Source organism: Phalaenopsis equestris, unplaced genomic scaffold (assembly GCF_001263595.1).
Source record: "Phalaenopsis equestris unplaced genomic scaffold, ASM126359v1 Scaffold000436, whole genome shotgun sequence".
Taxonomy (NCBI): domain Eukaryota; kingdom Viridiplantae; phylum Streptophyta; class Magnoliopsida; order Asparagales; family Orchidaceae; genus Phalaenopsis; species Phalaenopsis equestris.
In genome coordinates, this window is record NW_018164877.1 from 238,320 (window position 1) to 265,600 (window position 27,281).

A 27,281-nucleotide genomic window follows, 5' to 3' on the forward strand; every position below is an offset into this window, starting at 1 on the left:
GCACTTTGCTTTTTTGGTCTGAGGTGGGGGTGTAGATGGTGACATTGAGAACTGGAGTGGCCGAACATACGACAATTCGAACAATACGATGGAAAATGCTCAATCTCTACCTTCTGTCAATATTCATGGTGTTGTGTGCCCAATCAGATTTCCTCAGAAGCGGGTGAAGTGATGTCTCTTTCAACAAGTACTCTGGTTTCAGATGGACGGGAAAGATTAAAAGTAGGAATGTCCGTCTTGAATGGCTTTCCATAAGCTGAAGCAAAAGAGTACAATATTTTTTAAGAAAATAATGAAATTTCAGACCGGGGAGACGAATCCAAATCGGAATAATTGGCGGTTCCATCTGTGTGTCAAAATCCACAGACCATTTCAAAATATTCATTGTTCTGTTATCAATTCAGATTATTCTTCTAGCAAATAAGCGCATGTAATCTTCTTTATTGTTAATTTGAATAAGAACGTGTCTCTCATCTAATAGTCCAATTTTTCACTCTTCAACAAGGTGCGTAAGTTCAAATTCTTCGCGAATGAGCTTCATTTTGGGATGATCATATAGAAATTTCCCAACCAAATTCAGACGACATGAGGAAACAAGTTGTATACCATCGTCTTCTGTAAAAAATATGACAGACTTCCCATTATTTCTACCAGGCTTCTTGATGTCCTCCGCCCACTCAAATGAAGGAGGAAAAGATGGTGATTTAGGTGTACCTGAGGCGTGAACACCCGCAAAGACAGCAGCATATGATCTGTTCGAAGTCATCCCCAAAAGAGGGAGGTGGTGCTGTGGGACAGCAAAGTGAAAGTAGAGAAAGAGCAAATGCCGAAAGGGAAGTCGAGCAATGGGTGATTCGAGCAAGAGGAAAGCTCGCGCCCAGACGTCTTTCACAGTATTGCGAGCGACGATAGGAGCCAGAAGCCCGCGAATAGCCTCAATTAATGATTGTGCCCAATTCTTGTTAAAAGAAATACCGAATTTAACTACTTGTTTATATATATTATCTTAATTTTTTATATTCTTAAGTGCTTATATTTCCATTTCGTAAATCTTATAATATTATCTTACTGCTTATTTATATTTTTTTCTAGAAACACTAACGATTTATATATTTTTATTTCTTTAACTATTATGGAAATGGGCTGGTTCCGTCATCTATCATAACTTATCTCACTGGGCTCGGTCATATGCTTCTTCTCAGGTACTTTTCGATCTTTTCCGGCACGATCCAAGGCTATGGAAGGCATACAGCACAACTCTTCAGGTACAATAAATAGTTAAGATACTCCTTCCAAGAAATGTTGATTAAATCAATCAATTACTGTCACTTTTACAGTCTCACCCTGCATTTGAAGAATATCTTGATCTTCTTCATCTGTTGAAGGAGAAGCTTGCTTCTGACACTTATGACAGAGATGTGGATGAGAATCAGATATAATCTTGGTTGCCAAATTTGATTTTCATTTTTTAGTCGTGCGTTTGCATAAAATGTCTTCAGCCTCCTATCTTTGTTGGTCTTTCAAGAAGAAAATGGGCGAAAATGTAATTTCAAGGAAAAGAAAAAAGAAGATGAAAATGAAATTTTGTCATTCACTTCAGAATGAATTGTTAAGACTCAACAGCTTCTTTAATCAAGAAAAGATGAGAGCATTTTGCCAAATTCTATATGGTTTGTAGATGCGAGTTTTGTTGTTCTTTCATTTATATTCGATGTTGTATCAGGTTTTCATTACTGCTTTACTTTCGCAGTCCAAATATATGAATATTATAATGTAAAAGGGGGTATTTGCATATAAAATTATTGGATTTTAATGTTGATGTTCACATGCCCATCTACTGATTGGAATCAGCGGCCCATTAATTAGGTAATGTGCTTTCATTTTCTTACATTTCACCCCATTTCTCTGTATTTACATTTCTAATATAAAAATTTTTGCTACTCTACTTTATGCATGAACAAGTGTTTTCTATTTCGTAAAAGTTAATGTAGTGATATTTTTAATATTTAGGTGTTAGATATGTAAATTCATAGGAATTGGGTGGTTTGTACGTAAATGACATTTTCTTTATTTATTTTGATATTTTGAGTGTTATATATACATAACAAATTTGCATGTTAAATATGTAAATCCTAATATTTGATGTATTCTATGTAAAGCTCCCACTTATTATATCTCGAACTACAGGTATTACAAGTGACATGCTGTTTGAAAGACTGCAAACGAGTTATAAGGGGGATTTTCATAGATACCACATAATTTCTATATATTTATATAGCTAAATTTTAAAATATTTTTATTTATTTGAGGTGTTTTCATTTATATCAGATCAAAAATATTATTGCTGCTAATTTTAAAAGAAATTAAATATTCAGTTTTATGCATAGATTCATGCAACAAAAGTGTTATAAATATAAATATCAAACCGTAAGTGCTACATATGTAAATACAAAGAAATTGTGTGGCATGTATGTAAATTTCCTGTATTTGTCTCTTTAAATTAAGGCTAGGGCGGTGTTTAGCTTTATTAAGTAGGCCGTTTTTGAATTATTTATTAAGCAAACGAAATGTTTTTCTTAAACTCGAATAATGAACGAATCGAACATGAGAATAAGGACAATCCTTTGTTTGATTTTTGACTCGAAATAAGGAAATTATATTTATTATTATTTTTTATAATAATATTATATATATATAATTTATTTATTTATTTATTTATTTATTTATTTATATTTAAATAATAATAATTTATGTGGTCAAACATAAATACAATATGCTTGAGCTACTACTTTAAATCACATTAATAATGCTATTAAATCATGCTATAAAATCACTTCAGAGATAAATCCGCTTGCGGGGCGTCGTCGCACTTCTACTGGTGCTCGACTCTACACTAAAGAACCATCGAACTTAGCTATCGTGCAGTCTCATCTGCGTCGCAGTTGATCTCCGCGTCTGCCATGTCAAACGTTCGTCTTCTCAATCGGCCTCCTCAGGTTTTCTTAGGTCACTGTTTCTTTCTTCCTTTTTTTTTCTCCTCTTGTAAATTCGAGAAATGCATCATTTTATTCATTTATATCAGTGCTCTAATGGTTCTAATTTAGTTTTTTTTTTTTTTTTTTGTTTCTGTTTTTAATGCTTTGGTTTTGGGTTTTATCTGCCTTTTATGAATTAATGTGTAATTGTGGCAAAGTTCGGTTTTAAATATCTTGGGTGTGAGGAAGAACTTGAAAGAGCACATGAATCTACGGCACCTAATTGAACAAAATATGGAATCACAGACTTATGTTGCGGTCTTGAGTGATCTGCTGTTTTTGCGTCTCCCATTCTGTGAAATCTTTTCGCTGGAAAGGAAATGGACAATCATGTATGGAGAGGGGATTTAATCATAATGAATTGGTTAATGCATCGTATAAAATCACGTAATTTGGCTTAAAATTGACTTTGAGTCATTTAGTAAATCTCTAATGTTAGACGATTACTTAACAAAACCTACAAAATGGAAAATATTTCAACATTTTCATACCTAGCTAACTCTAATTAGTAATGTTTACTATTCACTATTTTTTTTTGTAACGTATATGTTACCTCCAAATAATAATCAATCTAGTAAAATTTCTCAAATTTCTAATCATTTTAGCTGTGGTGCCTTACATTGATACTAATCCAATCAATATGGTTATAGATAAAGTTATTCACATGAATCACAATTGGTAGTGTAGCAAGAGAATAAAATTGAAAATGTGAGTTTTCCATGATTAAAATGCCTTAAAAATGGGGCTTGAGAAAATCTAATGACAATGATAATGAGTCCTTTCATTGAATTATGAACTTGTCAAGCATGAGGTTTCTGACTACCTTAATAGGTCTTTCGAACCTCATCGAAGCTTTTCGTTTAATTTAATATTTTCGCTTGAACACCCGAGTCTACCATTAATTACATCTTCTTCTTCTTTTTCCTTTTGCTTGATCTAATAACTTCTTGTACTTTTATATTGAATGTGGCCTCATACTGATGTATTTCACCTTTTTGACCGTCATCTACAATGAAGAAGATGATACCAATTCATGTAATGTGGAAGCGGAACTCCTTGATTCTATTCTTTCTTCTTACTTGGCCCAAATCTTCATAAGGACTTGGAGAGCTTAAGAACACTTTGATGCTTGAAATATGAAGGTTAAAGATGGAAGGTAGCACGCGGATACAGCTTTCAAAGATGAGAGAAACTAAACTTCCTAGTGATTACTGATGCCCCTTGTCCCACAGGCGGGAAAGGGTTACTAGCTTTCCACGTTACAACGTCGACTGATGACGTCTAGTAAGCGGTGATTGATGGAGGTGAGCGGTGACTAACAACAGTCGATGACGGTCGGTGGTAGTTGACAGAGGTCAGCGGTGATCGACGGTGTTCAACGGTGGCCGACGGTCGTGATGGTCGACAGAGGTCGGCGGTCGTTGTCGACGGTCATCGACGATGGCGAGGATGATCTTGGACTTAAGCTCCTTCTCAAAACCTTAAGTTCTCTCTTAAGCCTCCTCCTTCATGTGAGGGGTGAGACTCTATTTATAGTGTTTTGAGTGCAATTAATACAGGAATATGAACCATTTTGATCGGACCATTTTGATCAAACGGCTTACAACTGGGCCAGACCCCGTAGTTTTTCCCTTTTTACGGGTTTTCCACGTAAAAACTTCTGGTGTTATTACAGCTTAATTCATTTTCATCTGAGTGTGTGCTGAATTCTCGGGCAACGCTAAGACGATTATCCATTACTCTACCGCCGCGAATTTTCTAGCACGGCATCAGTTTGGCGTCATCAGGGACGATGGCTATAAGAAGGGAGAATGCCCTTTTTTCCTTAGATTTTGAATAACCATTTAATTGATTAATACATTTCTAAGATGCCTTTTGTATGAAAAAATAGGTCCTCATTGCATGGTAAGGATACTTAAGACCAACAAGACATGATATATCTGTATTTATTACAAATTTAAAACATAATATAAAATTTGAAATATTGAATGGGCATATCATTATTATCCATATGGAGAAGAACCTACAACCTTGTGTGTCTTGCATTAGGTTCACAGGCTTGAGCCTCTATTTAGGCATTGTTGGGGGTGACTAGTAAAGCTTCAATATAGTCCTGCTAATTATGTCCTTCTTGATTGGAATGTAGCTTTTGGACATTAGGTACAAGTGCCAATAATGGTCAAATTAATTACTTGGGTAGTTGCAGTAGACCTTTAGCTTTGTTTTCAAGTTTCAACAAACCTAATAAGGCTCAGACTCTTTTGATCAGTATAATTTTATAGAGCTTCTGTTGGGTTGATGGAAATTAGACATATTTCAAAGAAATCGTGATATGCTCGATATCTGTATTAATACCTTAAAATTTCATTTTTTTAGATGCTTCTTAGTGGCAAAAATGTTTTGGTTATTTTAAGCTAGTTGTGGTTGGCCTGTAATGGAGTTGGGTTTGAGCTAGGCTTCAATTGATTACGCCATAAATTTCCACAGTTATCATATGGATAAAAAAAAAAAAAGCACTTAACCCACCTTGCATTTCACCCACCTTGCATTTCAGGTCAGCCATCCCAAATTTTATCCTTATTAACTTAAAATTGTTAATATACAATTATCTTTTAGCAAATTATGGGTCAAAGACTATGGCCAGCCCCTCCAAATTATCATTTAATAAAGCTATAAGAGAATTATTTTGATTTTATTAAAAATAATTCATATTTATCAAAGATATACTGAATTTATTAACGATATGTGTGATATGTAAAGACAGACTAGCATTAAAATAAATGCATGGAGTATCCAGAGATTTCAGTAGTATTAGAATTACATGAACGGTCAATTGAAAAACTTCATTGGTGTAGTCTATCTCTTAACTTTTCAAAAATCAATTTTGCTTTACATAGGAAAATGTGCTTATACAATTCTCATTTTGCCATTCACAATCTTTAAGGCTTAGTGAACATATTTAGTAACTTATGAAGAAACTCCTAAATCTATGTGAAAGTGTGATGCTTTAATTTTATTCATTAAACAAAAATATCACAATGTCAACACAACAACACCAAAATAAACCTAAATTTTTATGTTTCAATTTGCTTATGAAGATGCTTATAAGATGATTCTCAAGGGTACCTTCATCAATTTTTGTTTTGTTAGGTAAGATATCCTTCTAAGTAAAATATTAAATGAAAACTGTTGAATTTTAGAATAATGTAGAATACTTCAGAATGTTTGATTTTATTGATGCAAAGAGGGGTATAAATACCTATTACAGGACTTACTGGTATGGAAAATAAAAAAAATAGAATACAGTAGAAAAGGAATATAGCATCAATTAAAACCATATTCAACTTGAAGCTCTTTTGCTAACAAGAAAGTAGAATACAGTAGAATACAGTATAAATACCTATTTTCGAGATCTTTTAACACCCCCTCTAAAGTTGAACATGGTTGAAATCATATTCAACTTGAATTTGAAAACATCGGATGCGGTATGCTGACTGGACATATAGCATCAATTTGCTAACAAGAAACTCCAACAATCCTTAAACCGTAAGTGCCGAAGTCGAGAATGTCGAGGCCAGAGGGCGCTGAAGCCTGAGGGCGCCGAAGCCTGAGAGCTCTGAAGCCGAGAATGTCGAAGCCTGAGAGTGTCGAAGCCTGAGAGTGACCAAAGCTTAAGAGTGGCTTGGACGAGAGCTAAGCTCAATTTCAAGATATTGATGAATTTATAAGTCACTGGTTGACTGATAATTGCATGAAAGCAACAAGCAGGCTGCAATAATGCTGCAGGAGAGATGCAGGAAAGCTGCAGGGAGGTTGCAGGAAAGCTGCAAAGGATGCTGCAGGGAGGTTGTAAGAAAGCTGCAGAGGGCCAACAACATTGCTCAGGAAAGTTGTGGTGCTCGAAGAAGGCTGCAATAATGCTGCAGGAAAGAGCAGTGCTTTCCTTGGGAAGAGCTGGCTGAAATCTGCAGGGAAAATTTTTGTTAAGGTAGATCCTACGGTGAGAAAAGCTGCATGAGGGAGGTCTGACGGCGGGAAAGGCTGCAGGGGAGAGAACCGGCTACAAGAGTAAGCCCGAAGGTCCATTTGGCAGCAGATATGTCCGCATGAAGTTCTGACTGCAGGAAAGACCGCAGGAAGTTCTGGCGGCAGGAAAGGCCGCAAGAAGTTCTAGCGACAGGGAATGTCGCAAGAATTTTTGGCGGCAGCAAAAGCCGCAGGAGGTTCTAGCGGCAAGAAAGGCCGCAAGAAGTTTTGGCGGCAGGAAAGGCCGCAGGAGGGAGTTCCAGTGGCAGGAAAAGCCATCAAGGGATAGGTCCGGCTGTTAGCAGGGAATAATTTCCGATGGAGGAAGATTTGTTGCCAAGGAAATTCAAGCAGCGGAATTTGAACAAAGGAGCTCATGCAGGGAGAAGTCTAGTGCTCGGAAGAACAGGAGGAGCTCCAGAGGAGGGCCTGCAGATTAACGAAAAGATGTGGGCAGAGAATCGATTGAGATGAACCGGATCTGCTGCCATCGAAAGAAGATGCAACAATTCGAGGTCTTCATTCGGAAGCTGGTACTTGAGGGTGAATTTCAAACCACCAAGAAGATGCCGAGAGCTCTCAACCAGCATTAGTGAGGAAGTGACTCTGGCTAGCCTACAAGTTGGTAGAGGAATTTTTTGTTGGCCTGAGGACCGGATGCAGGGAGATTCCAGCAGATGAGCCTAAGGAAGAGGTTCTGCAGCTAGGAAGGTCTGTAACAGGATTTTTCCGGACAAGAGGAAGAGATCGGGCAGAGGGCCTGAAGAACTTGGAGAGGATTGGTTGTTGCTTGCTACGACTTGTTGCTTATGGGATCATGAGGAGATCCTGTTGTTGTTGCTATAGGGAGAGGATGCAGGAGATGAGCATCATGATGGCAGGCATAGCCAAGTCTAGTGTCCAGCTCACATTGCTCTGGATATAAATAATGAAGATGGATGGAGAGGAAGAGATTTAGAACATCAAGATAGAGAGCAACCGCAACCCAGATGTACTCGTCGTAGGTATAACGCTTGATCAAGTTGTCGGTGTCGTAGATGAGAAAGGCAGAGAAGACGAGAGCGCCAAGTCCGCCGAATACGGCAACAGATGTTGATCTAAGTGGGTAGAACATCTGAATAAAGCTTGTTAACAGAAGAACCACAAGGCCAGCAAACAAAGCTGGTCCAAGATAGTTGAAATCCTTCCCCTTTCTAGAAGCCCAGAAAGAATAGTCGGTCAACAATAATACAACACTAGATGTTAAAATCAACGCCTCAAGTACAATCATTCCTTTGGTATTTGCACAAGCCACACCAACACTTAAGCTGAGGGAAATAGTGAACAGCCCAAGAAATACAAATTTCAGGGGATGTTTTTGTTGGTAATGGTAAAGTGGGCACATCAAGATAAGAGGCATGAAGGCAAGAACGAGAGTGAGAAAAGGAGATCTGATTCAGGCGTATAGAATCCGCCGGAGGATGAGAGAATGGCGGTGGGGGCAGCCATAGCACAGACCTGCATCTGGAGCGCAGCAATGTAGTCGGAAGCCTCCTCCATAAGAGTCTGGAACGAGACCCTCCGGCATCCCGAAACAAGCCTGCCTAGGACTCTTGCCTTACACTTGAGAAACTGCGACCTCTTCTTCTTCCTTACAGAGAAGCCGTCATAGACAGCCGAGAAAAACTTCGGCCGCGCGGGGCAGCAGACTGATGTGAGTGGATTTGGCTGCTTGAGATTTAGATTCATACTAGAGAGGATGGCACGGCTCCATCGACTTTGGCCCCGCCCTGATATTGCTAGGATCTGATTGGCCGCCTCCCGGATGGCCCGGGTTTGGCTGGGGGCTTCAACCGCTAGTGTGGATCTGCGGACACGGAGAAGGGTCTCAATTCTCGAGTCCGAACAAGCCGTGATACTGGCGTGTATATCCCTCAAAATCGTTGAGAGGATGGAAGATGTGAGGTCTTGGGCTCGGGTGTGAGCATCCATGGAGTATGGTCGTGGAATCATCAGATTCGTCAAGGAGAGGCGGCGTCTTTTGCTTCTTGCCTTGCTGCGGCGAAGATGTCGTTGATGCACTCGCAGCAAGTCTCGGTGAAATCGTCGTAGACCAGGGTCTGGAGAAAAAATCGTTATTCCCCTCCGTAGCAATCGGGACTGGAGTACTTTCGCCGAATCGGGCGTCATGGACCATTAGGTTATCGGATCTAGCGAGCGGCGAGCCGGAGAAGAAGAGCGGAGCTGGATCAGATGGCTTTGACAAAAAGGCATCGAGGATATGGTTGGTGGATTTCGGCTCCAAAGCGATTGCCGGCGAAAAAATCCGCTGAGGTTTCGGACAGATCACTGACCGATCGCCGTAAGAGAAGTTTGAAGACGCTCCTTTGATTCTCTCTGCAGAGAGGAGAGCCGGCGTGATTGAAAGGGGGTAGAGAGATTGAGAGCTTCCAAGAGGGCCCTTGGAGGATACAAATGATCGAAGCTGAGATTGGGGGTCCGAACGGATCTCCCCTGTGGAGTCGTCGAGTTGACGTCGAATTGGAAGATGGAGTTAGTGTCGCCGGAATTCCACTTTCCTCCACAATCGCCTCTCTCGATCGAGAAAAATTTGTTATTCCTCTCCCTTCCTGCACAGAGGATGGCAGGAAGGGAGTCCGACAATTCTCACAGGAGGCTTGATGGCTAGAGTACGAAACTAGGCTCTGATACCATGTTGATTTTAGAATAATGCGGAATACTTCAGAATGTTTGATTTTATTGATGCAAAGAGGGGTATAGGACTTACTGGTATGAAAAACAATAAAAACATAATACAATAGAAAATGAAATGAATAATAACAAAATATAAGAGACAGTTAATCTTTCTAATTAAGGAGAGAAATAAATAGAGATTCTCAAGATCATTCATATAATTTATAACCCTCTAAATATAGAGTTATAATAAATATGAAATATAATTATTAGTATTTTCGAGCTCTTTCAACATAAACTTAATTAAAAAATTAGTTTTATCACCGGGGGAATAAAATTTAATTAAATAATGTGCTATTTTTCTGACATTTAATAATACATATTAGTCAATATTATTGAAAGATCAATTGATGCAAAAGTTTGATATTTTAAGTTCCTTGGCTATATTATCTAAAATAATAGAGTATTGTTAAGAACTTTTTTTTTTTTTTTTTTTGAGGTCAAAATTAGGAGTTAGTTAACATGAATATCTCTGTTAGAATTTCTATATAATAAGAGAATGGTGTAAATAACTAAAGAAAAAATTCTATTAATTTATAATTATACCGGCTATCATATATAATATGAGCATTGACCAATAAAGAGGTCATTAATAATTGATTTAATATAGTGTAAATACAAATATTAAGATGCAATGAGAGAAATAACTACTGAAAATAAGATAGTGAAAATTAGTTAGGTTAGTATGTGCGATTAAGAAAGAAGTTTTATAAGTAAGACAAGTATAGTTAATTAATGTGGATTAGGAAGGGAAAGGAGTAAATCAAATATGACTTGACATAAAGTTTTTGCAAAAAGATTTGCATAAAATTGAATTTAACATCTAATAAGACTTGATTTGATTTGTTATCCTTTTAAATAGTTAATTCAAAATTATCAACAGTCTTCGAGGTTCGTATAAAAGAATGCCATGGCATGCCAACAGAGATAATGCAAGTGCCACTTAATCTAGGAATGGGTTAAGCACTCAAACATATAAGACTTGTTGTTCTTCCAGAATGTGCAAAATTCATTGATCTAAGTTTAATTTCGTGAAGTCCTTAGACTTCACACGCTAAGGATATATGACCGTGAAAACCCAATTCTTGGCAATCTACTATTCCCATTTATGGGAGTTTCAACCACCACTTAATCGGTTCAAATGCCACTTGGTGAATGCCAAGATAAGGCTAATGTTGATGAAGTTGGTAAGAAGTGAAGTAGCCTCGAATTATTCTTTCAATAGTTTGATATAAACTAGACAAGCATAATCTCTTCCCCTTTCTCTCATGTTTTTTTTTTATTAATCTCTCCAGCTTTCTTTTTTGTTGAATTGGTTTCTCTTTTCAATTATTTTTGTGAAAATATTTTTCCTTATTGTTTGATATAACACTGTCATTGCCGGGTCCCAAGCCCCTGATGTAAAAAGTGGAGGGTTACGTTAGGTAGTCGACAACCAGCATAAAATTTGTCGAAAAATATACAGCCAAACATGAGAGCCACTACATAAATTCTTTTAATCATTTTGTAAATGCTAGGCTGTATGACCTGAATACAGTGAAAAGTGTGCTAGAGCCACTATACCGACGTCTGGGTGTACTGTCAATAAGTAAGTGTTCTCACATTGCAAATGGATGAAGGTAAAAAAATTAGTTCATGAAACTAATATTAGGATAAATATTGGAATATAGGTACTCTCACAGGTAAACTAACGAAATTAGTTGATATTATGATTCATAGAAAAATAAATATCTTATTTATTCAAGAAACTAAATGTGTTGGAGAAAAGGTTAAGGAGAGTAATAGCTTTGATTTTAAACTTTGGTAGTTAGGTGAAAGTCACACTTGAAATGGTGTAGGTGTAATTTTAGATAAGAGTTTGAAAATTAATGTTGTAAAAATTAATTGAATTTGAGATAGAATTTTAACTCTTAAGATTGTTATTGATACTAAGATTTTTAATATTATAAATATTTATGCTCCTCAAAAAAGTTTAGATATAGGTTCCAATGAAAAATTCTAGAATGATCTAAAATAATTAGCACAAATGATATCTCTTAAAGAAAAAATTTTTTTTGGAGGATATTTAAATGGACATGTCGGTAGAGTGGTAGAAGATTTTAGAAATATTCTTGGTGGCTACGGTTCTGGAGTGATTAATGAAGAAGGTAGAGTCATATTAGATATTGTTTTCGCGTATTTTTTTGTTATGCTAATATTTTATTCAATAAAAGAGATGAACATATTATTATTTATAATAATAGATGTAATAAAACATAAATTGATTATTTTCTTATGATAAGAAGAGATCGTCAAGAATGTAAAGATTGTAAGAATGTAAAGATTGTAAGTCAAGAATGTAAAGATTGTAAGGTCATTTTTAGTGAGAATTTAAAACATTGGTTATTAGTTATGAATTTTAAGATGAAGAGTTATAAAATAAAGAATATTAGGAATCATTGTCATAGAATTGAATGTCATAGAAAATCATTGTCATAGAATTGAATAGGGGCACCTAAAAGACACAAATAAAATTATTTTTATTAGTAAACTTCAAGATTTCTAGATTTGAGATGTTCATGAAGAAATAAATTCTATATGGGATAAAGTAACAAACACTATCAAACAAGTGACAAAAGATGAACTTGAAGAATCAAAAGGAAAAAAAATTTATAAATAAAAACAGTTGGTGGAATAAAAATATGCAAAAAAAGATAAAATATAAGAAGTTATGTTATAAAAATTGGTTTGAATGTAAAAGCTTAGAGAACTGGGAAAAATATAAAATTGTCCGTTGGGAGTCTAAGAGAACAATCTGTGACGCTAAAAATTATGTTTTTATTAATCGTTATAATTGATTAGATACTATAAAGGGTGAAAAATATATGTATAAATTAGCCAAACAAAGAGAAGAAAAGTAAATATTTAACTCAATTAAAATGTATTAAAGATGAAAATCAAAATGTATTTTTCTTAGAAAAAGATATTCAAAATAGGTGGGCGAGTTATTTTGATAAACATTTCATTGAAGTTTTTGAAAATGGAATCGACTTTAGTGATCTTAATATCATTAATAATAGGGTTTACATCATTTTTAAAGTAGATGTTTTAGATTCGACCTATGTTAAAAAAGGCAAAGGTAAACCTAGAAAGACTTGGCAATATTGTATAAAAAATTATTTTAATTTATTAGATTTAAATGAAAATATGACACTCAATAGGACACAATGGAAAAAAAAGATTCATGTAGCCGACCCCATTTAGTGGGTTTAGTGGTAGTGGGATAAAGGCTTGCTGGGGTTGTTGTTGTTGTATTCTAACTTTTTATCATAGTCTACAAGTGCTACCAAAAACTATATTGTGTTCTTTGCTTTATGTATTGATGCAGGAAAATGATGATGAAATCCTTTTTTTTTAGTAGTCTTCTAGCAATTTTTTGCATTTCACGGGCTTCCACTTAATTTGATTAGTTTTGTTTATGAAACAGGAAAACTTCCAGCCTTTGAGGTTACTTTTGGAACGTGTATGACCCACTTGCCACATATTAAAGGGTTAGGAATCCCTCTATGTTTTATTATTAATTTTTTATTCAACATCATTTTTAACATCTGATTTTATGTATTTTGAAAGTTATGTAAATGATCTAGTTTCTTGAAAGATGAAAAAGAAAATACAAGTGTTCCAGATTCGATTGTGAGTTGCACAAGGAGAGTCATCCTAAGGATCCCTGTGGCTTCTTCTGTTTTGTTTTTCTCACATTCCGCCTGTGGAAAGGTTAAAAATGCAAACCCATTCAATGATAAGCGTCTTCTAGAGCAGAACAAGAAGATCCAAGAGGCTAATCAAGCACCAAAAGACTTCCCAAACTTCATTAGAGAAGGTTAATTTTTCTCATTGTTTAGTCTTATGATTGCTTTGGTAGCTATTAACTAATGAGTGATGATGAACTGAACTCAAAATAGCTTAAAATAATTTATCAAATTTTGAGTTTAATTTTCTATTATGGTTATAATATGACTTGTATTGCTTGATTGGTTTCCTGAGCCATTAACAAAGCGGCAAAAGTTTTGTATCCTTGTTTCCTATTATTATAGATGAATCGAAGTTTCAATTGTCTTTTGCCCTTCAAGAAATTATACAAAATATTATACGTTGTCTTTTGCAGAAAATGCTATTTAATGATGATTTTCTTATGGATTATTCATTATAAAATATTATGGGATCATTTGGTTTTCATCAGCAGTAGCAGCAAAAGAACATGGGATCCCTAGGGGGCTGTTGCTTAGGTATTGGTTTCTTTTTTGGAAACTGACAAAACATAGGGATTTCAAGAGAATGGATGAACATTCTAATGCCTAGTTTCAATAAATCACTAGCTTGAGGCTTTGTGAAAAAGGATGTTTGGTTCCTCTTTTCAATCTGTTCAATTACAGTTATCTCTAAAGAGTACTTTTTCCTATGTTTTATTTACTTAGATCAAACAAAAAATGAAAAAAAAAAAAAAGGAAAGGAAGGAAAGGAAAAAAAATCAAACACAACATGAGCCTACCTAGTTTTAGTGCCACTTACTTTCAAGCTAGTTAGTCATTCTTTGGCCGCTTCTTTCAACTCTTTTGTAATCATTCAAAGCCAAAAAAAAGGTTAACTTAAGCAATCATAAAGATTTAGAGTGCTTGAGCATAAAGTACTTCTGCAATCCTAATGCCTTTCTCTAATTATTTATGTTGAATGTTTTCTAAGGTGTTACTTATTTTACAAAAATAATTTTACACGATTTTTAACCAAATTACTTTAGACATGCCATTTTTTGACATTGATGTCTTATATCATTTTATTAGCGAAATATGACAATAGGACTCGAGGTAAAAAAAAAAAAAAAGGTTTCATGCAGTTAAGTAGGATAAAGGCTTGTTGTTGTTGTTGATTTCTTATATCATTTTATTAGCAAATCATTTATTCATAAGAGTATAAGCCATACTCTATTTTTCAGTACATTATTTTCAACAAAATACTTCCACCGTCCTTTTTGTATGGCCATTTCTCAATCTACTCTTTGTTGCACGCATCTATTTGAGCATTTTCATTGCATGCTTACTTTTTTGTGAACAATTTATTTAATGTCCAAGTCGTAGGCTCTTACAATATGGGGTGATTACCTGTGATTTTATTAAATTTACCTTTAGATATGTATGACATTCTTTGACCCCATAATTTTTTTTTACATTTCACCTTTTTAACTGTCTTTTTAAATCTAGAAGTTGTATACTCATATATTTTTTTTAAAATAAATCCATGATACCGAAACTCATCATACTTAAGTATTACTTGATCATCTAATTATATGGATAATTATGCTTTACCTCAGTCAGTTGATGGTAATGAGCACTTAAGACTCTTGTGGTTCATAAATATATGCTTAACTTCTACGTGCTATCTACTAAAATCATGATTTTTTTCCTCACAAAATAACAATAAAAACAAAGCTTTAATCCCACTACGTGGGGTCGGCTACATGAATCTTTTTTTTCTATTGTGTCCTATGTAGTGTCATATTTTTATTTAGATCTAATAAATTAAGATCATTTTTAATTTTTTTTCCTCACAAAACGATAGAAAAAAATTTAAAAATTCTCTTGCACATTAATTATATTTATAATTGGGCCACATACCTCTTCCTTCTCTTTGGTTGCTCAGACGTAAACTTTATTGTACTACATGTCACCTTGCGCAATCTCTATCGCTTCGACAAGAAAATTATTATCAAGTTTTTCTTCCTCACCTCCTAAATCCTAATTAGATTACACTATTTTTACCCTCTCCTGACACCTCTCCTACACTCTTATAATTGTGTCATCAGTATTCAATTCCTCTTCCTCTTTTTCTTCATCTTTCTTATGTGTCATTAAAACATGCGTCCACCTAGTTTTAGTGCCACTTACTCTCAAGCTAGTCAGTCATTCTTTGGCCTCTTCTTCCAACTCTTTTATGATCTTTCGAAGCCAAAGAAATTGTACTACAGCAATTTTAAATATCTGGAGCGTTGAAGCATAAAATACGTTTGCAATCCTTATGCCATCCTCTAATTATTGTCGTTTACTGTTTTCTAAGATGTTTTCATATTTTATGAAAATATTTTTACGCAATTTCTATCCAAATTACTTTTGATATGCCATTTTTCTCTAATTTTTTGCATTGATTTATTATATCATTTTATTAGTGCATCTTTTGTTCATTAGTATACACGCTAAATTCTATTTTTCAATACCTTATTTTCAACAAAATATCACTTTCACCATCCCATTTATATGATCATTTTTCAGTCTATTCTTAGTTGCACACAGATCTATTTGAGCATTTTAATTGCATGCTCAATATTTTTGTGAACGTTTTATTTGATTTCTAAGTCATAAATTCATACAATATAGGTTGATTACCTACAATTTTATTAAATTTATCTTTAGATATTCATGATATTCTTGGACCCTATTGTACTTTTTTTGAAACTTCTCCTTTTTAATAAGCATGTTTTAATTCTAGAAGCTATATACTCAAATATATTCTTTTTTTTTAAAAATTGATCCATGATTCTTAAATTTATCACACTCAAGTATTACTTTATTATCTAATTATAAGGGTAATCATACTTTATCCGCATCACTTGATCGCAATGGGCGCATAAGGCTATGTGGTTCATAAATATATGCTTAATTTTTGTGTGCTATTTACTAAAGTTGTGTTTTTTTTTCCTTTCAAAATGATAGAAAAAAGTAAAAAAATGCTCTTACAGATTGATTACATGTATAATCGGACCACATGTCTCATCCTTCTCTTTGACCCTCAGACGTCAACCTAGTTGTACTACATGCTGCCTTCCACAATATCTTCCCCTTCAACGAGGAAATTATTATCAAGTTGCTATTCCTCACCTCCTCATTAGATGAAAATGTTTTTTGTTCTCTCTTGACACTTCTCTTACGCTCCTATAATTTTATTATCAATGTTCTATTCTTCTTCCTTATCTTCCAACCAATCTTCATGGAAAGTGTCAGGTCCTCGATGGACCTCTTTGACTTCTATGACGGCTCATGCCTTTTGTACTGTCATCCTCCGCTTAGTCTCTCTTTCTTACTTAAATAACTTTGTTCAAGTCTTCTTGTCAAGACTTTAGGTGACCCCATATTGTTTTGCTTATACTACAACAAAAGTCAATCAAGTTTTGGAGACACCGATCATAATTGAGATCTTTATCCTGCCTGCACTCCATGATTCCACAATTGTTTGGTGTCCAACACTTCCACTACTTGCTTTGATGACACCCAATGGCTCTTCATCGTAATGCTTTACATTAATGGTGTCCTCTTCTTCCTTGTTGAGAGTTGCTTATGTATTTTTTCTCTTGTGAGTAATGTTTTCAGTGGCAAAAATTGGAGAAATCAGTGGAGTTATTGATGGGTATTGTGAGGGAGGATGCACATTGTAGAAGAAGGGGATGGTATTTTTGGAAGAAAATAATTGAAGGTAAAATCACTCGTTTGATATTTTAAGCGGGAAATGTCATGTTTTCACATCATTGATGAAAAATATAATAAGGATACATTCGTCAAAAGCACTGTGTTTAATCATATGTTTTGAAACCTTACGTATGCTATTTGATTATCACGATCAACCTAAAGGGGGTGAAATGTAATCACCCTCTAGTAATATCGGTCGCTGATTAGTGATATCACTCCCACCGAACCTATTTATAGTATATTTAATCTTTGATCTATTAATCATCATCTTATATTTTAAATATTTCATTATTAAAACTTTTTACTTATTTAAATATTGATCTAGCCGACTAGAACTATTTCATTTGCAAAAAAAACATACATAAATGTACCTAATGTTGCATATCCTGTATAAACTTCTCCATAACCAATAAAAATTATGTCACCTTAATACTGGTTTTTAAATCTATTACAAGTAGAAATACCTTCGTGATACTTGTGAGTATCACTTAACTTATTTATAGTATATATAATTTTTATCTATAAATCATTATCTTATATTTTAAATATTTCGTTATTAAAACTTTTTACTTATTTCAATATAGATCTCGCCGACTAGAACTATATCATTTGCAAGAAACATACATAAATGTACCTAATGTTGCATATCCTTTATAAACTTCTCCATAACCAATAATTAATACTGGTTTTTAAATCTATTACAAATAGAAATACCTTGGTGATCCTTGTGAGTGCTCAATCATTACTATCAATAATAACATCAGCATACCTTTAGTGCACCTTGTTTACATTGTTGTGCTCAATTTCAATTTACGTGTAATCTGTTATATGTTTTGTCAAGATCAACTAATGCCGTCTGATATCTTTTTGTACTTGTTATTTTTTATTAATCACCTAAGCATAAATAGCATGCACCATGGATCTTCCTAGCATAAAATTAAATTGATTTTCTATCTCCAACTTAAATTTTTTAAGTGGATATTGATTCCTATCTCCATTAATTCTGTTGCATGTCTCGTATATTTGATTCCATTTATAATTATCACACAATTCTAAGCATTTACTTTTTCTTGAATATTAACATCGATATAATTATTTACTTTTAAATTCTATTAAAAAGATTTGTCAGCCAAACTATTGTAATTCCACCTATAACTCCTAAAGTTTCATTAGGTATCTCTTTGTTAAGTCTTAATAGGTATCTCATTCTCTTAACCATGTAACATAGTGATGCCGGATTTAACTCAAACCATAATAGAACAACAAATATTATTATCTCAAGCAATAAAATTGTTACAACTATCACACTTGAAAGGGGAAATACAATAACATGACTCAAGCAAACACCACTAAGTGTATCTCAAGGGTGGTGGAGGTCAGCTAGGTAGATCGGAATGACTGGAGGGAGTGGCGGCAGCAAAGTAATGCTGGTGGCAGCGAAGAGGAGGTGCAAAAATACAGGTACAACAAGTATGGTGGCTGTCTCGGTGATGGCAGCGAGGGGTTGGGCTTGATAGCGGTGGGACAGTAGGAAGGAGGTGTTCTCTGGCTGGCTTGGGCGGCAACGGCACGGTGAGAGGGCTGGGACAGCAAGAACAAGCGGCAGTTTGGACATCAGCAACACCGGAAGGGAGGGGGAGGAGGCTGGGAGGCTGGAGGCTGCAGAAAACAGCAATCAGAATGTTGTTGTGGGTGGTTACAACAAGATAGAGTGATTGAGAGGGATATGGGAGGATGTAGAAGGAGTAGGGGAAAGATAACCACCACCTTAGAAGAGAGATACAACTGGAACATCACTCAATTCCTCATATACAGCTTTCAAAAGGGAAAGTGAACACTGGCAGCTGTCCCGACAGAATTCCGAAATTTGGAAGACCAAAAACTGACTCTAACCAAGGGAAACCGCACATATATATAATGAGGAATAGTTGATAGAATAGGTAGGAAATATAAATAGAAAGGTGATGGAAAATGAAGATGGTAGACAAGGAAAGTGCTAGAAAAGGAAGTGTTAGACAATGCAAGGAATCGAATAGGAAAAGAGGACCGCGGTACTGTAGCTGCTACAATAACATAGTCACTTCTAAAAAATATCAATTATAAAATATTGTTTACTTTTAAATTATATTAAAAAATTTCGGACTAAATTAACCCATGTAAATAATCATTCCACTATTTTGGCACTTTACTCGTATGTAACAAACATCTGAGCGTTCCCAAAGCTCCACTTTCTAGGCTTCTTTTAGTAAATATGTCTTATTTATCAAATACTACATAATCGTCTCGGAAAATGCTATAAACAGGCGATGTGATGCGTGTTTTGCGCCATTCTTATTTAGGATGTATATTTACAGCGATATTTGCAATATCTAATTGATTGTGATTCAAACTAGAAAGTTCTCTTACGAAAGCTTTATTTCTTCTTTCTATCAGGTATGTTAACAGTGGTTTATTGTGTTCCTGGTATCCAGTTTTAGCCATTGTTTCTTGGTAGGTAACATCTTCAAAATTTGTTAACTATTACGAACATCATCTGTATCCAGGTTTTCAAGTAAAAGTTGTGACGTCGGATAAATATGTGAAATGTATCTCCGGCCTCATATATTTGGACATAGAAGTTGGTAATGGTGATTGCCCCAAGGATGGCCAACAGGTTAATCTTGTTGTTAATAGTAATTCTTCATTTCTTTCTGTAAATTTTCATGCTTCCTGTAGTTTTTGCCTAGCAAACATGAAGATTTTAGGAATATTTACATGCATAATTCCCAATTTCTATCTATTTATATATTTAACACCTCTACTTCAATTTTTACATTTATTCCACCCAAATCTTTCATATCACATAAAAAAATACCATCATTATTTTAAACCATCATTTTAAAAAAAGTGAAATAGAGTTCTTCATTCATAGGTAAGGTCGCATGTGTAAAAATTGAAGTGTAGGTGTTAGATATGTAAATACATAAAAATTGGGTGGTTTGTATGTACATCTTCCAAGATTTTATTGTTAAATTTTTTAAAATTGTAATGAGAAGACTGTGGCTTTAGCTTTTTAGTGCAGTTTGGATCATTGTCTTTGTTTTATTTGTATATATCTTATTGTCTTTCTGAGCACAGTTCAGCTCAGTATTTCTCCTCTTCTTCAAGACAGTACTGTTAATCAGATATTGCTGCCACCAGGTCACGTTTCACTATATTGGTTACAACGAATCAGGACGCCGTATAGATAGCACTTATTCGCAGGGATCACCGGCTAAGATCCGTCTTGGCAATAATGCTTTAGTTCCAGGCAAGCAATCTCAATATTGATAGGATTGAGCATTACTTTTTGTATTCATGATTGATAGATATGTCAAAGAAATAAATAAATGCAGGATTTGAGGAAGGCATACATGACATGAGACCTGGGGGTAAACGAAGGATCATTATTCCTCCCGAACTTGGACCTCCAGTAAGTTTTGCAATTAGGGAATTTACCACGTACCAGTATACCACACAATTCTTTTATTTACATATCTAACACCTGAACTTTTATATTGACATACTTAGCACTCAAATCTTTGTTATCGCTTCAAGCATACTACTATTACTAATTTTTGAAAGTAAAATACACATTTTCATGCATAGACTTGTGTTAGATACAATTTTCCTGTTGTTAGGCAGAATACCTGTAAGATATAACGTCCCAATATTAAGATAGCTGTTTGGAATTCTTAATATCAAAGCGTTGTAAATGTATAAAAAGAAATAATTGTTCAAAATCTTGTCAGTACATTCATAATGTTGGTTTAAATAAGGTATTACAATGTTCTACAAATAAACCCGTAGACTTCTTCAAACTTCCATTTTTACCAATAAGACCCTAAATAAACTCTAATTCTCAACTCTCCCCCCAAGGATGGGCAAAAAATATCCACCAAGCCCATCTGGTCACATAACTTAGATAAATCTAATGAGCTAAGTCCTTTAGTGAGACAACCAACCACTTGCTCTCCCGTGGCTACATGACTTTGGTTCAGTAGCCTGTTATTCAGCTATTCCTTGATGAAGGTTCTATCAATCTCCACATGTTTGGTTCTATTGTGTTGCACAGGTTGTTGGCAATGTTGATTGTTGACTTGTTGTTGCATCACAATTTCATTTGAGTTCCTTGGTCCACCTTGAGCTCGACCAACAAGGATCTCAGTCACATCATCTTGGCAACTCCTAAGGCCTTGGCTTTGTACTCCACATATATTGTTGACCTTGCTACTACAGATTGTTTCTTGCTCTTTCAAGAGATCAAGTTGCCCTACAAACATCCAGTACCCTGAGGCGGATCTTTTATTATCTGCACAACTCACCCATTCAGCTTAACAAAAGCTCTCAATGTCTACATGCCCATTCTTCCTGAAGATCAATCCCTTCCCTGGTGCAGTCTTCAGGTATCTCAAAATCTGTTACACTGCATCCATACGGCTCTTTCTTGGATCATGCATGTAGTCGTTCAACATGCTCACTGCAAAAGTGATGTTGGGTTGAGTGTGATACAGATTGATCAGACGACTCATGAATCTTTGGTACCTCTCACGATCAACCGGTTTTCCTGTCTCTGCACTCAGTTTGGTCTTCTGATCAATTGGAGAGACTGCAGGTTTGCACCCCAGCATGCTTGTTTTTGTGAGATCTAATACATACTTTCTCTCAGACAAGACCATCCCCTCAAGTCCACGGGCTACTTCAATCCCAAGAAAGTATATGAGCTGTCCAAGATTCTTCACCTCAAATTATTTGCCCAATTTTACCTTTAGTTGGACAATATATGTTTCATCATCACTAGTGGCAATAATGTCATCAATATTCACAACAAGTATAGTGGCACGATCTTCGTGTTGTCAACAGAATATTATATGGTCTGCATTGATTTGTTGATATCCCATGCCACCATAATTTTTTTAAAGTTGTCAAACTAGGCTCGAGGAGACTGCTTTAAGCCATACAGTGACTTTTGAGCCTAAGCCCTGATGGTATCTCCATATATACTTTTTCCTGTAACTCACTATGAAGAAATACATTTTTCTCATGAAAATTTGTGTAACCTCAACACATCATTTAATGCTAGAGAAACCTCCTCATTGTGCTCATCTTTGTTACTGGTGCAAATTTTTTTTCATGGTCAATGTCATATGTTTGGCTGTATATTTTTGCCACCAGTTGTGCTTTGTCCATCTTCCCTTTAAGAGTTTACTTCACTGTGAATATCCACTTACACTTAACTTCTTTTTTTCCCTCTGGTAGTGACAATATCTCTCATGTTTAGTTTTTATCGAGAGCTCTAAGCTCTTCATGCAGAGCGGCATTCTACATGGGATCCTCTTTAGCAACCCGCCAATACTTGGGTATAGAGGCAGCGTCCTAAGATGTAATGAATGCTCCATATGATGGTGATTTGTTAGAATATAAAACATAGTTAGCAATGTCATGTTCTCACTCAAAATGATCGGGAGGATGTCTTGTATTGCTGCGAGATATCCTCATTAAAGTTGGGGGGTTAGGAGGAGGAGGAATCATATCTCTTGGGAGTTATGGGTCAGAGGTGGATGGTGTGGTGTCTCAACCATCAGGGAAGATCGGAACAAGGGGCTAGCCGACACAAGTGACAATACAAGGATAATTCCTTCATCTTTCTTCCTTCTTTGTGTATACATCCTTAACTCACATTCAGCCTGAATTCCACCACATCTGGGTTTATTATTCTCACTTTTCAGTTTCTTAATTCATTCATTCTCACATCACACGACAAGACTTGCTTCCATGTGTACCACGCTCTCACCATTGATACTCACCCCCTTCCCTCATATCACCGGTATCTAATGAGCCATTAAGGTCACCTCTCGGGTCTAGTACAATTCAAATCCTCTAAATGGCACAACTATGTTCACAAACAATCTCTTCTCTGTCAAGCTCTAGCAAACATACCCTTTTTGGGTAGCAGAATAACCTACGAACACATTTCATAGCCCAGGAATCCAGTTTCCCTATTGATGGTCTATTATGCTTCACAAAACATAACAGCCAAACAACTTAATGGGAGGATCTCAGTATTATCTCTTTTTAACATCTGACAAGTTGACTTCCATTCCAACACCCTCGAGGGCATCCTGTTGATCAATTTAGAAACTGTCAAAACTGCTTGCCTCCATAAGTGTTTTGGGACATTTATTGTGATCATCATGCTTCATGCTACCTCTAGAAGGTGTATATTATTCTCTATACTATAGTTTGTGCCGGTGTGTATGTATGTGTGGTTTGATATTATATCTCTTAGGCTGACAAGCATTCTCTAAATGTTTTGTAGGTATATTATGTTTTATTATCAGACCATAATATCTTTACCATTACATCATATTGAGTCTAAATTGCCTTGTGGGAGTTTTTAAAGCAAGCAAACACATCACCCTTCTTTTCAATCAAACATAACTAAGTAACACGAGAAAAATGATCAATAAAGGGTACAAAATATCGATAACTATTCATAGAACTTGTATAACAAGGTCTCTAAATATCAAAATGTATCAAGTCAAAAACATCAGAACTTCCATTTTAGAGCCGATATAAGAGCTCTCAGTAAACTTACCAAACTTACAATCATCACAAATATGCTTTTGTTTATTTATCTTTTTCCTATAAAGAATGATACAATCAACTTAATAAACTAAAATAAGAGTGTCTCACGCATTTGTGGTGTAGCATTAATACATCCTTCACACTCTTCCCAGAATTTCTTTCTCTGGTACTCTCTACCATGGACGTCAAAGCTAAGTCCATTCCCTCTCGTTCAAAGTACCAAAGTTCACCATGCCACATTCCAGTCCCAAGTGTTCAACCCGTATCTTTCTCTTGGAAGATCACTTTAGGAATATCAAATAAAAAACACATTTTAGATGGAGAATAATGACACAAATAGATAAAATGTTCACTGGAAACAAGCATGCAAAATATTGGACAAAGTCATTTAATGGTACCCCTAATTGTACTTTGTCAACTACAATTTATGTTATACCATCAACAATCTCCATGCTCTTTGGTACTGTTACAGTAGTGTAGGAAGAAAACTCTCTGCGGCACTTGTCACATGTCGAGATGCACCAATATCTACTATTTATTATGATGATCATGTGGTGGAAATAGAGGCAAGAACATGTGTATCATAATTACTTTTATCAGAATGAGTATACGTGACATTGTTACCCATTAATGATGACTGGTTGGAAGAATTATCGACCCTATCTTCTGTTGTTTTATGTTTCCTCTTAACAACTCCAGAAACTTATGATTCTCATCGGTAAAAACCACATGTCTCTCTGTCCTCTACTATAATCAAATCTGCTCAATAGCACCTACCACGGCCTCCAACCTATCCTTATCCATGTCTCTCTCTTTAGGTGACATAGGACAAGTCTTACTCAGATGCCTAATTTTACCATAATTGTAACACTTTCGAGTCTTCACCTGGACACCCATCATACTTGAGCTCGAGACAGCCAAAGCTTATCGCGCACCCGGGAAGTCCTCTCGGCTTAGAGTGTAGCTCCATGCAACTCTCTTTCTATATGATCACAGCAATGACCTCATTCAGTGAAGGGATAATTGCCTGATCCAGGATGACTGATCTCCTATGATCAAAGGTCAGGTTCAGATGAACTAGAAACTGCACAGTTCTCATCTATGCAAAGATCTAACCCTTCTTGCACCCTAGATCACCACAGCTCGACATCAGTGAGAAGTGAGTCAAGATATGTCCATAGTCTCTCTAGATCTATGGAGTGCTCCTGAGTAGATCTATCACTCTATACCACATCCTCTCTCACGTTGAATCTGAAACACCCTTATATGGTTATCAGCTCCAGCATAGATCTTCTTCAGCTTCGCCCAAATGTTCCTCGCCATCCGAATGTCATCTACTGATGAGACAATCGATAGAACCATTGAGTTGAGTAATTAGGTGTAAAGCAAGACATATGTGGTCCTCCACTCATCTCCCTCAGTATTGTCACTTTTTCTTGACCCCCGTCCGGTATCCTGCTAGTCTCTTCCCTACTAGAGCAGCCTCGATTCAACATGACCAACTTAAATACATGGTCGGTCCATCGAGCTTCAGATCCACAGGAGGAAGATCTAGCGTCAGTTGCATTGAAAGACATGTTGAAACAGGGAAAATTTTAGGAATTGGTGGCATATTTGTAAATGCCCCAAAACTCAAATCTTCAAGGCTTCAAGGATTAAAGAAAGAGAAGAAGGCTAAAAAGCAAAAAAGAAAAATAACTCTCATTTGCAGCAACAAATTCGGTAAACTTAGGGAATTTTGATCTAAGAGGATCTTATTGAAAGAAGTTCTTGTATTATAATGTTAGATAGGAAAATGAAGTCATCAGGGGTCAACATGTAAATATGAATCATAAATTGACTATTATGTTAATCCACGAAATTTGAATTGTTTGATGATGATAAGAATAACATGATCGAGTTGACTTTTGAATTTTGATTTTGCTCTAAATAAATTTGTATTTTAAATAGCCATTGTTTGTGTAATTAGTTTACTAAGGAGTAGTTGTACCTAAACCATAATGTGAGAGATGTGGTTGCTTTATTTAGTGGGCATTTACATGCATTCCAACCAATTCTTATGTATTTAGATATCTAAAACCTAAACTTTATTTTTTTGCAGTTATACCACCCAAATCTTTCATATCACATAAAAAATACCACTATTTTAACTTTTAAAAAGTTGAACAAACACACATTTTCATGCATAGGTAAGTTGGCATGGATGTAAAAAGTGTAGTTTAGGTGTGGTATGTATGAAAAAAACCATTTAGAGTTGTGAGAATTTTATTTTATATTTGAAAACTTGTGAATGATTATTTCCAATATGAAATCAAATAATGATGCAGCCTTATTTTGCAATAAATTGTGGAGTGATTTTCATTTCTGTAAATTTGTTATTACAGGTGGGACCTTCCACATTCTTCAGCTCAAAACAGTTCGAAGTTTTTGATGTTGAGCTGCTGAATGTGAAAGACTGCCAGCGCAGGACTATAGCCTTCTATTCTGATGTTGTATGTGACTGAATATCTGGTATATCTTTTTACTTGTCTGAAGGAACTACTGAAAATAATGCTACTTTATTTTTTTCCTGGGGAATTTGCATGCATACCACACAATTCTTGTGTTTTTACATATCTAAACCCAAAATTTGATTTTTACATCAATAATAGTTGTGTTATGATCATATTAAAATCTATGCATGAAGGGGCTTATTACACTTTTAAGAAGTCAGTGTTATTGATCTTTTACATGATGTTATAGATTTGAAAGTTGTATATGCAAATATTAAAGCTTTGTTGTTAGTAGGGCTGTCAAAACGGCTCGTTGTTCGCGGCTCATGTTCGGCTCGTTAAGAAGCTCGTGTTCGGCTTGTTCACAACAAGCCGAACACGAACAACGCGAATAAATATTTATTTGTTCGTGTTCGGCTCGTTTTAGCTCGAAATACTACTAATCAATTACATATTTGTAGTATTTTTAAAAAGTTTAATTAACTACAAGGCTATAAAGATTTATAATCAATTAAAAGTATTAATTAGGAAAACAGAATACCAATTATTAAATTAGATTCAAATGATGTTTTAAATCATGCATCAATCCTTAACATCTTATGGCTACGTGATTAGGGTTGTCAAAACGACTTTTTGTTCGTGAAACGGCTCATAAATAAGCCGAACACGAGCTAAGTTTAGTATTTATGTAAATTATTAAAAATTATGTGGTATTGCTGTAAATTATTAAAAAAAGTTTAGTATTTATGTAAATTATTAAAAATTATGTGGTATTGCTGTAAATTATTAAAAATTATGTGGTATTTATGTAAAACTAAGAATACAGTGTCCAAATATATCTCAAACTAAGAATACAGTGTCCAAATATATGCTTAGGCATATGGACATATATGTTTGTT

The 27,281-nt window shown here is 35.2% G+C and overlaps 2 protein-coding genes across 4 annotated transcripts in view; both read left to right on the forward strand.

Annotated features, from left to right (window-relative positions):
* Positions 1-1,805, forward strand: part of LOC110027700 (RAB6A-GEF complex partner protein 1-like) — a 55,958-nt gene extending 54,153 nt beyond the window's left edge. For both annotated transcript variants that reach the window (XM_020729219.1, XM_020729221.1), the window contains 2 exons: positions 1,203-1,265; positions 1,338-1,805. In XM_020729219.1, the coding sequence (XP_020584878.1) occupies positions 1,203-1,265; positions 1,338-1,439 (165 nt within the window). In that variant the 3' untranslated portion in view covers positions 1,440-1,805. The remainder of the gene's footprint in view (positions 1-1,202; positions 1,266-1,337) is intronic.
* Positions 1,806-2,846: 1,041 nt separating this feature from the next.
* On the forward strand, positions 2,847-26,585 carry LOC110027701 (peptidyl-prolyl cis-trans isomerase FKBP20-2, chloroplastic-like). Of its 2 annotated transcripts, none has more exons than XM_020729223.1 (7): positions 2,847-2,996; positions 13,261-13,324; positions 13,421-13,653; positions 19,828-19,937; positions 20,465-20,573; positions 20,659-20,735; positions 26,275-26,585. In XM_020729223.1, the coding sequence occupies exons 2-7, from the start codon at positions 13,299-13,301 to the stop codon at positions 26,392-26,394; spliced, it is 675 nt and encodes a 224-aa protein (XP_020584882.1). In that variant the 5' UTR covers positions 2,847-2,996; positions 13,261-13,298; the 3' UTR covers positions 26,395-26,585. The 2 variants fall into 2 exon arrangements, with proteins under 2 accessions (XP_020584882.1, XP_020584881.1); XM_020729222.1 differs by having other exon boundaries at positions 2,847-3,006; positions 26,275-26,584.
* The last annotated feature ends 696 nt before the right edge of the window (positions 26,586-27,281 follow it).